This window comes from Perognathus longimembris, chromosome 9 (assembly GCF_023159225.1).
Source record: "Perognathus longimembris pacificus isolate PPM17 chromosome 9, ASM2315922v1, whole genome shotgun sequence".
Taxonomy (NCBI): Eukaryota; Metazoa; Chordata; class Mammalia; order Rodentia; family Heteromyidae; genus Perognathus; species Perognathus longimembris.
In genome coordinates this window covers 8,018,770-8,035,521 of record NC_063169.1, presented here as the reverse complement: position 1 = coordinate 8,035,521, position 16,752 = coordinate 8,018,770, and the positions used below count along the sequence as shown (strand labels likewise).

Sequence of the window (16,752 nt, the reverse complement as noted above, 5' to 3'; positions counted from 1 at the left end):
GGGTCTTGCTTTGTTGGCCAGGTCTACCTGGTCCATGGCCCACTTTGGCTATGGACAGTCTCGTGCCACCACGCTCAGCCTTTTACTGGCTGAGAATCTTCAAGGAGTCTCCAACCGAGGCTGGCCTCCATTCTTGATCCTCCCAATCTCAGCCTCCCAGGTAACTAGGATGGTAGCCATGAGCCACAGGCCCTGCTCAAATGTATGCTTCTTGTGTAGAAAACAGTCTGTCATAATTTAAAATGGAAGAATCGTATCCTGAGGCGACTGAGACAGTTAAACACTTCCTATGAAGGTACACAGAAAGGTCTAGCACAGCGAACCACCATGGCTAAGCATCAAAGAGGGAGAAACATACAACGTGGTCAGACTCCAATCCAATCTGTACCTCCTTAAAACAGATTAGCTTTGGTTTTTGCCTGAATTTTCCACTAGCCTCTCTGAAGCATTTCAAATTTCAAACATTATTTTCTGACCATGTCCTAAGTTTCTGAAAACTTTATTTCTTCTTGTTTTATTTCTCTCCCTAAGTTGCCAAACACATGTTTTTCCAGCATAACAGTTTTCATCTTAATGAGTAAGAAATGCATACTTCTGTTACCATACCCAGGTGCAAACTCTCCTGTAGTCAAATGACAACATCAAGAGCTCCCCAACAGATTGCCCGAGCATCAGCCCAATAGTATCTAACCAGTGCCTGGCCACAAGCAAGCAGAACCGCGGACGCCCTCCACTCCCATATGTCAGAAACATGAAAAGAATGGCGGATCTGCTCATCCCCTTAGACCCACCCAGGATTTGGCACCACAGCAGAACATGTTCAGAATGAGAAGCCGCACTCACTGTGTTCAGAAGAGTTGAGAAGCCATGCACCCTACCTACTGCAGTTCCCGGCTGAGGTCCTTCAGTCCAAATACCAAAGCTTGGGACCTGGTTTCCTGCATTGAGACGGCCACACCACCAGAAGGGCAGTGGTGGGCGCCATTGTATTTAAGGAAATCTAACTGGCTCGTCCGTAAGGCATCGTCTGACCACTGCAGAGTTCCCTAAGCCCAGGCAACCAGCAAACGCTTAGTATCTCTTACCCACGGTAAGAACGGTGTGAACAGGGAAGGGAAGGGGCAGTGGGAGGCAGGAAGTGTTCACACTTACGCAGTCGGCTGATTGATGAAGGCATTCTTCTGGAGCCTGTAAGCTGAGTGACTGGGGAAAGATCCTGACTCTAAAGAGACTCCTTGTACAGAAGCAAAATTCTTTTCTGTCAGATTGTATGCTTCGAGCATCTTAAAACCTTGATATCAGAGAAGAAAATATTTAAATTGAGTACATGTGAATTCTTTGATTCCTTATCACTAAAAATAAAGAAGCCCAAGGACCCAAACACTTACCTGGCGAGGTGTAGCCATCCAAATAAATGAGAGGGCAACCTATAACCAAGAGCAGACTTTAAGAAGGATTCACCAACACGATGCACAAACACATCACAACAGGAGCTAGTGCCGGACATGCTCTGTCTCAACTAACAAAACACTAAATTGTCTTAAATGACTAATTCCATCAGTTCTCAGTTATTTTTTGTAGGCTTTCAAGGTGGAGGAGAAATTATGCAAGTCACCGGAGTTTTTTTTTTGCCTGAGCTGGCTTTGAACCAGGATCATCAGATATCAACCTCCTGAGTAGCTAGGATTAAAGACAGGAGCCACAGTCACTGCCTGGCTGAATTTTTAATATAATGGTTAATCAGTGGAAACAACACCCTTATAAAACATAGCCCTGCCTAGAATTAGGGACATAAACTTGCCACTGGGGACTTAATACCCCAAGAATGGTCACCAACAGATGAGAAAGGAGATAAATTGACAGACTATCTTGAGTTCATCATCACTAAAGTTTAAAATTTGAACTTCAAGTCTTGGCCTAAGAAAACTCTAAGCCTGCACTAATGAGAATCAACTGAATTTCTATTGAATGTACATGCACCAAGCAGCGTTTAGGTGGCTCTCATGAAACACGAATGTTGATGGAACAAATACCAAGAGATTATTAATGTTATAATTATTATAAATATTAATATTACTTATTATAATTTCCTTATGCACAATTCTGAGCTGAAGATTGGTTTACCCAATTATCACAGGCATTGGGATAGTTAAAAGGGGAATGTATTAAAATGCTCTTATTTCCACACAGGGAAAAACAGCTATCACATATCTGAAGCTAAAAGTAGATTTACGACAAGTATGAGTCATCAAGATTTTCGTGTTTTCTCAAGATCTGTTTATGCACGAGATTTGACCCCTTGTAGTACAAATAATTGTCTATGCATCATCATTTTCCAAGACCAGTGAGACTAGGGATTGATGGCCAGGACTTACTTGAAGTGGCAGTCTCACAAACAAATGTAATAAGGTTATCTTCGATCTTTTCAAAAGACTCAAAGTCATCCACAATGAACACATGTCGTTCGCTCGGCTTGCTGGCAATGTTGGCAAGTTCATTGTAATCCACGTCGGCCACACCAACCACGAAGACACTGAACCCTGCAAAGCCGTTGTTGACACAGTGAGTCACATGTCCTTCTTCTGCCCTTTGTTGCTTCAACAACTTAAAGTCAATTATCCCATTTGGGGCAGTATTAGGCTTTGAATCCAGGACCTCACACTTGGCAGGGAAGTGTTCTACTGGATGGGCCATGCATCCAACCCTTTTTGTTTCCAATATTTTCTCCATAGGGGCCTTGCTTTGTACCCAGCATGCCATGGGCTGTGATCCTATGTATTTGACACTTCCTGAACGGCTGGAATGAAAGGCACATACCACCTAACCTGGCTTCGATTTATTTATCTTGCCATTGCTAGGGCTTAAACTCAAGACCTCTTGCTTTGGGTTGCCTTTTTCCACTCACGGCTGGTGCTCTACCACTTAATCCATGCCTCCAGTTCTTCCCTAGCTTTTTCTTGATTGAGATGGGGTCTTGCACATTTTTTTTTGCCTGCGCTGGCCTCAAATCACATTACTCCTGACCTCAGCCTCCCAAGTCGCTAAGATAATAGGATGGGCTACCACACCCAACCCAAAATAAAATCTAACCAGAAACGGTGCTACATTTTTCTCTGCTGTGTACAGCAAGTCTTTTTATTCATCATGAATTACCTTTAATGAATAATAGTGCTTTAGTGAATATATCTTTTTTTCTTAACCATCCAATTTTCTAGCTTACAAAATTAAATTCACCGCATCTGCTAACACACACACACACACACACACACATGCAGATGACAAATGTCATGTAACTAAGCACCTAAGAATTTATTACAATTCATCATTTCTATTCCAGAGTTCTAAAATATTCTGCCTTGCACTGTGTTTGGGACAACCAGGGGAGGAAAGGTGCGCATGCACCTGCTGACCAGACACAGTTTTATTTCCAATAATCCTGCATAATGACTCTAAATAGCAGTGTTACTACAGGGCTCCTGGGGTGCTGGACTGGCAAGTTCTACTCCAGAGAGCCCCCAATGGGACCAGGGTGCTTATTGTTCACAGAGTAGCACTAGGCTTGCATGTGCAAGGGTGAGCTAGGACTGTGAAGGCGTCCTTCACCTTTCCCTACACAGGGGCTCACGTCCAGATTCACTTCCTGCCTGACGGGAAACCGACTCTAGGATGACTCCTTGACTGCCTCCAGCTTTCTGTAGCTGTCTAGCCGCTGTGGGGAGACTCCGTGTACGCCTTGAGAATCCTTGAGTCCTATCTTCTACAAAGAATATGCCCATCATTTTTTTTTTTGAGGAATGTAGCCAGCTATTCCTTCCTGAAATGCAAACTCACGGGATTGTAGAGCACACGGTAAAACAGAGAAGTAACGTTGAAATGCACAACTTGGGTTTTGAGGTTTTTGTTTGTTTTTGGTTGTTTTGCGATGAACTGAGACTCACGAGAGCAGTGTCATCCAGGCCCAGCTTACCGGACTGCTGGATGATGAACGCCGCCTTCTTGACCTCATCCTGTGAGCGGCCATCGGTCACCACAACCAGCACCTTGGGGACATTCTTCCTCATGCCGCTCTCCCAGGTCAGGACTTTCTCCTTAATAAACGTGAGCGCCTTGCCTGTGGAGTGCCAAGACACGCATGCGTCAATGCAAACTACCCAACTGCCATTAGTCATGCCCAAGCCATAGGCTAAATGCTACCCCCCCCCACCCCAACTGCTCTGCAGAGCGAAGGTCTCCGTACCTGTCCTGGTGTTTCCTCCTCTGTACCTAATGTTCTGGAGCGCCCCGAGAGCTAAGGCCTTGTCATTGTAAGTGTTCAGCTTGAACTCAGACTTCACCTCATCACTGTACTGCACAAAGGACACCTGCAAAGGAAGGGAGGGTCTGGTGACTGCAGGTGCCGAGTGCTCCTCTACTGTAAGGTAGGAATAGAAACGACTGGATGGGATGTGCTCTCTACAGTCCATGTTACCCCACTGAGCTCGGCAGCCTCATTGAGCTCTCCAATTTCCAAGCATCCAATGAAATGTAGCGTTATTTGCCTAGGCTGTATTCCTCCATGCCTTTCTCTAGGATCTAGAAAGAGATGGGTAAATCTGGAGAAGGGTGGAATCCCAGCATTAGAAATGATAACACATCACCGTAAGTTTTGTGGGACCACTGGTTCTTAGCTAACATCTCCTTCTCGCTGTTAACATTCGTTGTTCACAGTCCTATAAAAAGACTACAAATGGGGGGGAGGAAGGAGGGAGAAAAATGAGGGAGGAGGTAACAAATTGGATAAGAAATGTACTCCTTGCCTTAAGTATGAAACTGTTACCCCTCTGTACATCACTTTGACAATAAAAATTAATAATAAAAAAATTTGAGACAGAGGGAAAAAAAAAAGACTGCAGCCAGATAACAGTAACTCACAGCTGTCATCCTAGCTACCCAATAAACTGAGACCTGAGGACCTTGTTTCACACCGAGCTCAGGAAGAAAAGTCCATGAGACTTTTATCCTAATTTACTAGCAAAAAACTGGAATGGGGTATGGCTCAAGTGAGAGGACCAGCCTTGAGCAATAATGCTAAAAGAGAGTAAGAGGTCCTGAGTTCAAGCCCCAGGACCAGCACCTGGAGAGAAAGAAGGTTGCTTGTGTAATGATGATCTCAACTCATGACAAACTTAGTGACAATGTGACTCAGTGGAGAGCGCACAGGCTCTGTAGTCAGGATTAGGCTGGGCTCTAATTCTCTCTTTGTAAACATATAGCTGTGCGACACTGGCTTTATTTCCTGCTTCTCTAGGCTTTCGATTCCTTGCCACTGAAATTGAGATAATTATATTTACTTTCTAAGGGTGTATCCAAGACTAAAAACCAAGAATATGAAGACACTGAAGTTATGCAAGGACAAAAGCTGTTTCTATTAGAAATCCTAATTTCTAAAAAGGATAGGAAATAAAAAACCAACTTAAGCGCCAGCACATCAAATTTATACTATAGCCAGACCTTTTTACTCTTCTTGGACTAAAATAATATCCACATCATTATGGAGGAATTTTAAATTTACAGTATTCCACAAAGTACAATCCCATAGACAGATGTGGTTGATTATGAAATGCATTTATTTCCAAATTCATCCCATTTTTAACAATGTCTCTAAGATGCCATAATACAAATTACCAAAATAAAGAAAATCCAGCAAAGGAAAATACAGTTTTTCAAGAAGATGCCAAGTCCGGTGTTGGTGGCTTATACCTGTAATCCCAGCTACTTAGGAGGCTGAGATCTGAGGATCATAGTTGGGGGCCACCCTGGACAGGAAAGCCTGTGAAAACCTTTATCTCTTTAAATCACCAAAAGGCAAAAGTGGAGCTGTGGCCCAAGTGGTAAAGGGCCAGCCTTGAGCAAAGAAACTCAAGGACAGTGCCTCCAGGATGGAAGATAAGAAGGGGAAGGAGGAAAAAGAAGGAGAAGGAAGAAAGAAGAGGAGGAGGGGGGGGGAAGGAGGGAAAGGAGGAGGAGGAGGGAGAGAAGGAGGAGGAAGGAGGAGGAGAAGGAGAAGAAAAGATTTCATTTCTTGTTTTCACATAGAGTCAGAATGCTGTCACATTTAGACAGAAACAATATGAAACAATAATGTAAAGTGGTATTTGTTCTAGCAGAGATATACACAAAACACTTCACTCAGGACCCTAAAGCCAGCAGGGAGCCTTTTCAGAAGGGGTGAGAATTTTAGTAGGTTTGAAAGCTACAGAACCGCCTCCAAAAGGAAAATTTAAAAAGCTAATAATAGCTTGAGTTCAATTCTCAAAGGAGTCTGGGAAGACTGTGCAAAATAGTTCAGTGGCACGGGCGTGAATACTCACGTACCACGGGGGTGTGTGGAACTGAGAATGGGACCCTGCGCTTCGCAAGGAGGTGAGGGAGAAATGACCAAGTCCTTTCGGAGGCCTCAAGAAAACCAACTCACTGGAAATGAGTACACATCAGTACCATTGGGAGCTATCATTTAAGATAAATGAAATACCCTTTGGGTCATAATGGACGTTCTTGTGGCTGGGATAATATATATAATACCAGAGTCGAAAGCAGATTATCCACCAGTCACTCTATGCTTCTCCCATGACGGGGCATGACAATCATAACTTAATATCCAGAGCTTTGGATGCCCCTTCATGGAAATGTACCATTGTTGGGAGTTTAAAGCAAGAAATGCTAGAGTTAGAATCCTCCGGCAGGAATTTCTTCCAACCAAACAGGAAAACTAGAGGAGTATTTGTTTTTGTACTTATCAGTAACACTCTATTCTTCCCTGTCTCAAAAAAATGCATGTATAAATTTACAAATTGTGAGGTCAAAACATGATTTACAATGACAATGACTTCCCACTAAAAGTCTCAAAACGGAAAGTTAGAAGGAAATACTAAGACAAGAGGCTGCAAACGAGCCTCCACTGACACTCACCTGAATTCCAGCAGGACTGATTTCATCAAAGGCCCCCACCGTGTTGAAGATAAATTTTACAACTTTGTTAAAATTATCATCCCCTATACTCCAAGAGGCGTCCGTCAAGAACACAATGTCAGCCTTGGCCCCTTTGCACACTGGGAAAGACAAACACACAGAAGCATGCTCAGATCTCCTTAAAGCTTTCCTCACATGCCAATGCCTAATGGAAAAATGGAAAACCACCTTACTACTCAAAGCGTGGCGTTGTGACCAGAACGTCTCAGACACGCGGGGTCTCAGCCCTATCCCGAGCTTCGCGGGTTAGAGTCAGAAGTAATGTGCCCAGAAGACACAAATACACAAGGAATTGAAACAGCTCTGGTTTATCCAACCCCTGATCCTTACTCTGGAATTACTCCATTTAGAGTCACCATGCAAAAATAGGCTCTTCCCTCGTGCAGTGCTTCAAACAACACATGAGGCCAGTTCAAATGAAAAAGTATTGATGATCAGAACCAGAGGAGATCCATCAGTGGATTTCTTTATTTTAAATACAATTATCAAACACTTGAGATAGATAGATGGATGGATAGATAGATAGACAGACAGACAGACAGATAGATAGATAGATAGATAGACAGACAGACAGATAGATAGATGTGCCACTTGAATCATGTATGAGGAGGGATAGGAGAAAATAGAATATTAAAACACATAAATATCTTTATTTTAGAATTAGGAGCTTTAAAAAAAACTAAGACTAACAAAAATTTAGTTTGCCAGTGGTGGTTCACACTTGTTACCCTAACTACTCTAGAGGCTGAGCTCTGTGGATCATAGCTAGAAGCCAGCCCAAGTAGATAATTCCTCTAATTAATCAGTAAGAAGCCAGCAATCGAGGTGTGGCTCAAGTGGTAGAGAACTGGCTTTGAGAAAAAAAGCTAAGCAAGGACAAAAGCCCTGAGTTCAAGCCCTAAAACTGGTGCATGCATACACACACACACACACACACGCACACACACACATACACACACATGCACACACACACAACTTTCATTTATAAAAGTTTAACATACAGAATATATAATTCTAAGAAGATATCCTAATGTACACTCTAGACCTTAGTGGTAAATATGTGTGGATGTACGCTCTTTCGTTATTGCGAAGGTACCAATCGGGTCCAGGATATTGATGGTTGCGGAGGCCAGGGTGGGGACCAGAGGTAGACAGGAACTTTCTATACTTTCTGCTCAATTGCTGAAAACTTAGAACTGTTCTAGAAAGAAAAGTATTTTCTTTGTGCCAGTACTGGGGCTTGAACTCAGGGCTTGGGTGCTGCCTTTAGCTTTTGCCATCAAAGCTGCCATTCTACTACTTGAACCTCAGCTTCACTTCCAGATTTTTTGCTGGTTAGTTGGAGAGATGAGCTCATGGACTTTGCTGACAGGGTTGGCTTTGAACCACAATCCTCAGATCTCAGGCTCCTGGGTAGGCATGAGCCACCAGTGCCTGGTTCAATAAAGCCTATTTTTTAAAAAAATAAGATTAACATGCTTTAAAAAAAATTACATGGTTTTAAACCAAGAATCCTGAAGCTCTTTCTGAGTCTAAGAAAGTCATTACTGTTACACTGTAGTCTGTTACTTTATACACTTTTTTAAATTTACTTATATAACAGGCTTAATGAAGTATCAACAATCTAGAGTCTGGAATCTAAACTCTGAAATGCTATCTGAAAAACAGAACATTTGTGTAGAAGGAATCCATTAATTTGGTGGGGGAGGGGGGACTTATAAACTGAATTTGATGGAACACTAAAGTATTGCCCCAGTTAGTTACAGAGAGACTGGGTTTAAAACATGTTATTTTAGGGCAAGGGATGTGGCTTAATGGTAGAATGCTTGCCTACCATGCATGGGGCCCTGGGTTCGATTCCTTGGTACAGCATAAACACAAAAAATAAATACAATTAAAGAAAAATGCACAGGACTTTAAATATATATATATTATTTTACCAGTTTACAACACTGACAATTACATCTCAAACCTAAGTAAATGGAATTTTTTGTAAATTGTATGTAATCCAGAGGGCCTGCCTTCTTAGAGCACAAGTTAGGAATTCCAAAGCTAAAAGCCTTAGGGATTAGGTTGCAAATAGAGCCCAAGAGATTTACAGTCTGATGCCAGTAATCTGCATACAAAAATGGCCACCGATGGGCTGGGGATATGGCCTAGTGGCAAGAGTGCTTGCCTCGTATACATGAGACCCTGGGTTCCATTCCCCAGCACCACGTATACAGAAAACGGACAGAAGGGGCGCTGTGGCTCAAGTGGCAGAGTGCTAGCCTTGAGCAAAAAGAAGCCAGGGACAGTGCTCAGGCCCTGAGTCCAAGGCCCAGGATTGGCCAAAAAAAAAAAAAAAAAAAGAAATGGCCACCAAGGGCCTATGACGTGCAACAAATCACTAGATCATACTCGGAAGAGCGGAGGAAACAGATCTCAGGCTGTTGTTTATAAACTAATTTTACTCCCATTAGAATGGGCCTCTTGGACTATATTCCGGGTCATCTTCTGCCCACAAATCAAAAATGTCCTCAAGGATTACTTGTGTAGCACCGCTGAGCCTGAACGCTGGACCCGCACGGATGGATTTCCCGGTCACTTACCGTCCCGGGCTGGTGGAATCGTGGGAGGAGGAGACGGGGTGGGTGGCTCTGTCGGAGCTTCCGTTGGTTTTACAGCTAGAATGTGAAAAGAACAATTAGAAAAATGCAACAGGAACTCATTCCGGAAGCCAGAACTTGATTCTTAAGAGAAGTTCAAGTCCTCAATTAACAAATCATGTCTCAGCGAGCCAGGGTTCCAGTCTCGTGGCCCTGACGGGGTGGTCGTTATTGCTCCCCATACTGTAAGACAGAGTGCTCCCACGAGTGGAGCACCCTCCTACGTCTGGAGTCCCCCACGTGGGGAGCACTCCCTTCAGAAGAACGGAAGGGAGGCATTCCCGGTCACTCAAACACCTACTGGTATGTTCTCTGACAGGAACACCCGGCCCTTCCAGGTTTGGTGTCTGCACAAACACGGTAACGCCGTACTCAGCCTCCGGTGAGAGGCCTGTGAAGCAGTGGCTGGTTTCTGATCCACGCACGGTAATTTCTTGTCCTCTGGTTCCTGGTTGTGATAACAAAGAAAAACGCACGTGGTGTGTTCACACCTGTTAGCATTTAAGACATCTTAGAGATCATTTCTAAACAGAACGAAGTCGCGTTCATTGTCTTTCCATACATACCATCTGCAGGACTTAGCTTCAGCCTGTAGGAGGTAGCTGCCCGGTGGGGTGACCATTTGACGCAGAACGTGTCCCACCCAACCTGGTATGTTTTCAGGTCTGTCACATTTAAATATACTACAAGAGGAAGAAAGAAATAGATTCACTTGGTGAATAAAGGCAAAAAATGGCATACTTGGAAACAAAAGGCAATTTTCAAACTCTTAGTGCAAGCTGGAAAACAAATCTGAAGTCTCAATGTATTTTCTTATTGGAAACCTGAGTCAAATATACATGAAAGTATAATCAGGCCAAAATAGACCACTTCCTTCAGCGCAGAAAAGAGAGCCACCCAGGCCTCAAATCTATGAAGGTCAAAGATTTCACGTGGTAAACAACAAGAAAGGCTAAAGCTTTTACATCCCTAAATATGTATCAAAACACTTGATGACAACAAAAGGTAGCTGTGACCAAATTAGTGATTCAATAATTCAGATTCTACCCATGAGCTTAGGTAAGTATATATCTGAACATCATTAGAAGAATAAGTAGCATCGCAATACTAATGGCACAAATCATTCATGGGTAAAATGACAAATTCTGTAAAAAGTTTGCTTTCGTGTGCGTGTGTGTACACACACACACACGCATGCACACATGCCAGGCCTGGAGTTTGAACTCAGGGACTGGGCACTGCCCTTGAGCTTTATTGCTCAAGGCAAGCACTCTACCACTTGACCCACAGCTCCACGTTGGGGCCTTTATGGTAGTTAATTGGAGATAAGAGTCTCTAGCTTTACCTGATTTGGGGAAGGGAAGAGAAATCACAGAAAGGGCAAGACAAAGGGTGAACCAATGCAACAGCGATACTCACCAGACACTAGGTTGGGAATGAACTGTACAACTTGAGGGGGAGGGGAGTTGAATGGGGGAGGAGGTAACACTGTAATGTACTCATTATCTTACCTTTGTAACTGTAACCCCACTGTACATCACTTTTTTTTTTTTGGCCAGTCCTGGGCCTTGGACTCAGGGCCTGAGCACTGTCCCTGGCTTCTTCCCGCTCAAGGCTAGCACTCTGCCACTTGAGCCACAGCACCACTTCTGGCCGTTTTCTGTATATGTGGTGCTGGGGAATCGAACCTAGGGCCTCGTGTATCCGAGGCAGGCACTCTTGCCACTAGGCTATATCCCCAGCCCTGTACATCACTTTTACAAGGAAAAATAAATTGTACTGGGAGAAAAAAGAGTCTCACAGACTTTTCTGCCTGGGCTGGCTTCAAACCACGATCTTCAGATCTCACTCAGCTTTCTGAGTCGCTAGGATTACAGACGTGAGCCATCAGCACCCAGTTAGTTTTATTTTTCAAGACCCAAACAGACATCACTTCTTCCTTGTGTACATTTTTATGCACTCAGCTTCCTTTCAGAATCCCCACACACCTAAAACCTCAGAGTACCTACCACCTGCAGCGACCCTGCTATCAAATCCTTAGACCAAGCTTTCCAAGGGAGGGGGCTACGCAGGTGTGGTTCTCTCCAGGGGAGTTCTGAGGACCAGCCTTTGTGGACCAGAAGATGAGAAGCAAGCAAAGCCCCCAACGAGGAAGTAAAGGCACAGGACTGGGAGCTAGGAGAAGCCACTCCAGTCTTCTTGCACCACTAGCGATCCCATTCCGACATTACTTGTAGACTTAAATAGGGGTTTGGTTTCACGGGACATAAAATGGCCTCTATTTAGAAGGATGCATGACTCACACGTAGTGCCTTGATCCGTCAGGGGAACACTGAGTCCAGAATCATACTGAGCGAAAACGCTCACATCGTAGGTGGTGCTGGGGTTGAGGTTGTGGAGGGTGTATGAGGTCACTTCTCCCACGAAGGCTTCCATGGGTTCGTTGGAACCTTAAATAACAACCACACAGCTCTGTTAGTCCCCATGTGTTCCATTCATTCATTCACAATTCATACACAATGGCGCAAGCCCCACCGTGTAGTGAATATGAAACTAAGTAAAGACTGACTGATTTCTTCACTCATTTTTGGTTTTTGCAATACTGCGATTTGAACCCAGGGCCTTGTGCTTGCTAGGCAGAAGCTCTACCGCTGCAAACAGAACACAAGTCTCCAGTTTCACTGGCACGGAGAAATGGGATGGTCTGTTCTAGATCCCTAACTGGGTTGATGGCTTCAGCCCTGGTTTGGGCTTTCAGACAGAGCAAACCTCTCTCTATCTTTTGGTGCTCCAGCCTGGTTTTGGTTGTTGTTTCTCTGAGAGAGGTCCTACATCCCAGCAGGCATAACCCTGACCGTGATCCGCCTGTTATAGACTTCCCATAGTCGCTCAGGTGACAAGCATGCTCACGATATCCAGCTCCCCCTCCTCTACGGAGATGGAAGTTCATAGGTCTTTCTTCCCAGGCTGGCCTGGAAATAGGAGCCTCCCATTCTCGGCCTCCTACTTCTCTTAGAATGAGTATGCCAGCTCTGGGCTGGAAAGGAGTCTCTTCTTCCATGGCTCTAATCAAGATCCTCCCATTCTCTGGGCGCCCTAGTTGCTGGGACTACAGGCATGAGCCACAGCACCAGGCTTTCACTCTTATTCTCAACACATAGGACAGTAAAGAGACCCACATGCCTCTCATCTAAGCCCTATTTGGCCAGTATAGAGCTCTACATAGAATAAGTGCCCTGTTAAAATTATTTTGCTTCAGCGACGGTCTAAGTAGTTCTGCCTTAGACCTCCTTCCACACACTTCAGTTTCTAAAGGCCCTCTCCCTTCCTTTTTCAGTTCTTTACTTCTTACGTGGGTTCACATGTTCTTTCTTTTAGTTTCTCTCCTATGTTTTTTTATTTAGTCCACAGGCTTTCCGGGTGCATGAATGATGCTCTAGAAAATTTGATAGACTGTGTCCAGGTCACACTCTTCGATCATGAGATTTCACCAGAGCTTCAGGCTCTCGTCTGAAGGCATTGTTGTCAGGAACCTTATTTCTAGTGGGAAGGAGCCTGCTGGGGTAACTGCCTTAGAGGATGCACTAGAGAAACCACCATATACCCCCCGTCTACTATCACAAATGCGCTTCCTTACCCACTGGCTTATACACAATTTTATATCCAAGAACTGGAGACGGCGAAGGGTCCCAGGACACGCGGAATCTCGTGTACCACTCATCGGAGATGTGTATGTTCTGCGGAGGGAGAAGTCCCACTGGAAGCAAACAACGCCACACGTTACTGACTTTCCACTGGCAGACGGAACTCCACAAACATCACTAAGGCAACCTCATGAGAACAACTGAATTCTCCTTTTTGGGGCCAGTCCTGGGGCTTGAACTCGGGACCTGAATGCTGTCCTTGAGATTGTTTTACTCAAGGCTACCACATGAGCCAGCTGTTTTTGGTGGTTAATTGGAGTCTCACAGCCGTTCCTGCTGGGGCTCAGTGCTCAGATCTCTGCCTCCAGGGCAGCTAGGATTATAGGTATGGGCCACGGGCATCCAACCGCAAATTAATTCTGAATATTTCATAATTGCCTTGCCCAGAAAACAGCTAAAAAGTCGTAGAATTATTCCCCAAAAGCTTAGTAGCTTTCCACATTCTAACAGCAAATTTAAATGAATTCAGGAACTGAATCCAACAATAGGTAAGATGCAGAGAAAGCTTCATCCATAGCAAGACTCAGAGCTAGTATGTGATGTGCCTCAGAATTTTAAAGGAAATTTAAATCTGTTTTAGAATATTCTAGATCATGGGATGTTAGAACCAGGAGGCCATTTAGAGAGAATCTGGTCAGATCACTACATCACATAAATAAGAAATGACTTTCCTACGAGCATACATTTAGCTAGTGAATTAAACAGCTTTCTTGTCCTCCACCAGCATAATCTAAAGTACATGTTTGATCTTCATACACACCACCTCCAAACCTACAAGTTGCAGAATCGATGCTATTGTGAGGGGTCACCAAGTTATTGTTCACAGCTTGACAACACATCCCAATTCAACCCGAAAAACTCTCCCCCCTCCCACAAGCACACAGGAGGAAGTAGACATAGCTTTAGCCATTCCTGGGCAATTCAAACTGCAGTAAAGATGATAGGTTACATTTGGATAAGGATAAAATTCTAAAATATGCCCTTTGAACCAAGGGAAGTATTAAAATATATTTCAAGTCTAAGAGAAAACTCAGAGAATGAAGTTGTTAAGTTAAAATCCTCTTAAGGTAACCCATCTGTGCAAACGCTTGAAGTTCAGAAATAAAATAAAGCTTATAAATAGTGTTAAGTCAGTAGACCCAGTCTCCAGTGTGTCTGTGTAGCAATGAATGCACAGGCCGCTGACCTTCGGAGACTGACCTGACCGAACTGACTCTAGTCCTGTTTTTCTCTCAGAAGCTTTCACATGTCCTCTGCCACAAATTTTGTAATATTGTTGAAAACATTTAAGCACAAATAGAGTTCAGGTATGTGAGAGAAACAGGATGCCTGAAATCCTGTAGGTTGAAGTAGACCACCGCTGGATGAAGTAGGAAGAAGGGCCACACTGGGCCCAGGGGCCAGGCCGCCATTTTGCTAAGCTCCTGGCTCCCAGTCTTGGTGCTGCATTGCAATATCTCAAACTAGCGATGTCTGTATTTCTGGGAAAGCTCTCAGACATACACATCTTTCTAAACCTCCTCAGATGAGTCTAATGAATGTGTTCCCAAAGGTTCTCTAATCAGATTAGGGAATCTTTAAATAATAAGAAACTGCCAGGGGCTGGGGATATGGCCTAGTGGCAGGAGAGCTTGCCCCCCATACATGAAGCCCTAGGTTCGATTCCCCAGCACCACGTATACGGAAAACGGCCAGAAGTGGCACTGTGGCTCAAGTGGCAGAGTGCTAGCCTTGAGCAAAAAGAAGCCAGGGACAGTGCTCAGGCCCTGAGTCCAAGCCCCAGGACTGGCAAAAAAAAAAAAAAGAAAGAAACTGCCTAGATATTGATCATTCTCTGTAAATATTTCAATGCAATACATTTTTTTTAGCAGTATTGCATTTTGACCCAAGACCACACACGTGCTACACATGCACTCTACCATTTAGCCCTTTTAGCTTTAGTCTATTTTTCAGGTAGGGTCACGTGCTTGTTGTCCAAAACAGCCTCAGACCATAATCCTCCCATTTCTACCTCCAATATAGTTGGGATTACAGACATGAGCCATCATAATTGCCAATGCAATAAAAAAAAATTACAGCTCTTTTTTTTAAAAAGAGGATAATTACTAGTTATTTTGCTTTCTAATTTATGACTTAAGATTTGATCACGATGGAGTATTTTTAACTGATACTATCATTCTCTAGTCTTAACTGATACCACACAAACTTAACTGACACAAAAGTCTTAACCAATACAACATTATTCAGAGAAAATGAGATGGTTTTCCAAAGGTGAAATAACATTAATTCAAGCAAAGAAACATGCAGATATTTGTCTCCTTTTTTCCTTCACTTGGCAACCCTTTAAAAAAATTTTAAACATTTCATTTTCATGTCATAACTTTGGCAAAATCCAATGTCTAATAGACAGGTTAGTGCAATATAAATGCAGCCTTTCAGATACACAAAGAGCACATTTAAAAGTTCTAACGGATATAAGGAGCAACATTAAAATTGTGACAAGTTCAAAGCAAAAAATAATAATAGGGTGGGGATAATGATGGAAGGGTGACATTGATCAAGATGCATTGTACTCAAACTGACATGTGGAATTGAAACCCCTTTATACAACCACTTCAAGATAAGAAAAAAATATACAAATAAAAGATTCAAGTGAAGGCATGAGACACTAACCAGTTCTTCCATTTCCAGTTAGATGACCACCATCTCCATCTTCGTAAATGGCGATAACAGTAATTTTATATGGCGTGTCAGGCAGCAGAGGCTGAAGGATTACATTGTTCCTTCTGCCCGGGACTGTGGTCTGTAGGGGAAGCAAAATCACACGTTCATTCACAGTTAGAGGACTTCCACATCAAAAGTCAGTATTGTTGTATTTTTTTTTCTTTAAATAGCAATGATTCTTTATATTTTCTTTTAGGTTTTACAAGGTTCCTTGGAGGATACATTCTCTACCCTGTCTCTATGCAGCACTTTCAGATTGACAGTTTTGGGCTCCAGAGACGGTGGCCGCTAAGAAACCACGTGACTTAGCATCTTAGAAGGTGACTGTGAGGGGGAAGGGCAGTAAGGCACAGAAAGCCTCGGATGTTTCATGGGGGACACCAGCCTGCCATGTAAGTTTGGCATTTTTCCATTGTTGCACAGTCTGGTCTTTACCTAGTACTTCAAATATGTATGCCACATACCCATTGTGGACTAGATATGGGATCTGCTGCTAACAATCCACTGGGAATGAAAAGTAGACACAGTTTCTGTCCTCTAGGCGATACCACTTAGGAAGAAAAGATAGAAGGAAGACATGGGAAACATTCAACCAGCTCCTCAAAGAGGACGCAGATCCATCGCCCCTCAGTTTCTTTCGAACCTGTACTCGCTTTACAAACACAGAG

At 43.5% G+C, this 16,752-nt stretch overlaps 1 protein-coding gene across 5 annotated transcripts in view; it reads right to left on the bottom strand.

Annotated features, from left to right (window-relative positions):
* Positions 1 to 16,752, bottom strand: part of Col12a1 (collagen type XII alpha 1 chain) — a 124,974-nt gene that overhangs the window by 28,282 nt on the left and 79,940 nt on the right. For all 5 annotated transcript variants that reach the window (XM_048353681.1, XM_048353680.1, XM_048353682.1 and 2 more), the window contains 12 exons: positions 16,034 to 16,163; positions 13,294 to 13,413; positions 11,960 to 12,106; positions 10,223 to 10,339; positions 9,958 to 10,104; positions 9,600 to 9,674; positions 6,949 to 7,088; positions 4,238 to 4,361; positions 3,968 to 4,111; positions 2,376 to 2,540; positions 1,389 to 1,427; positions 1,153 to 1,291 (listed from right to left, as the gene is read on the bottom strand). In XM_048353681.1, the coding sequence (XP_048209638.1) occupies positions 1,153 to 1,291; positions 1,389 to 1,427; positions 2,376 to 2,540; positions 3,968 to 4,111; positions 4,238 to 4,361; positions 6,949 to 7,088; positions 9,600 to 9,674; positions 9,958 to 10,104; positions 10,223 to 10,339; positions 11,960 to 12,106; positions 13,294 to 13,413; positions 16,034 to 16,163 (1,487 nt within the window). The remainder of the gene's footprint in view (positions 1 to 1,152; positions 1,292 to 1,388; positions 1,428 to 2,375; positions 2,541 to 3,967; positions 4,112 to 4,237; positions 4,362 to 6,948; positions 7,089 to 9,599; positions 9,675 to 9,957; positions 10,105 to 10,222; positions 10,340 to 11,959; positions 12,107 to 13,293; positions 13,414 to 16,033; positions 16,164 to 16,752) is intronic.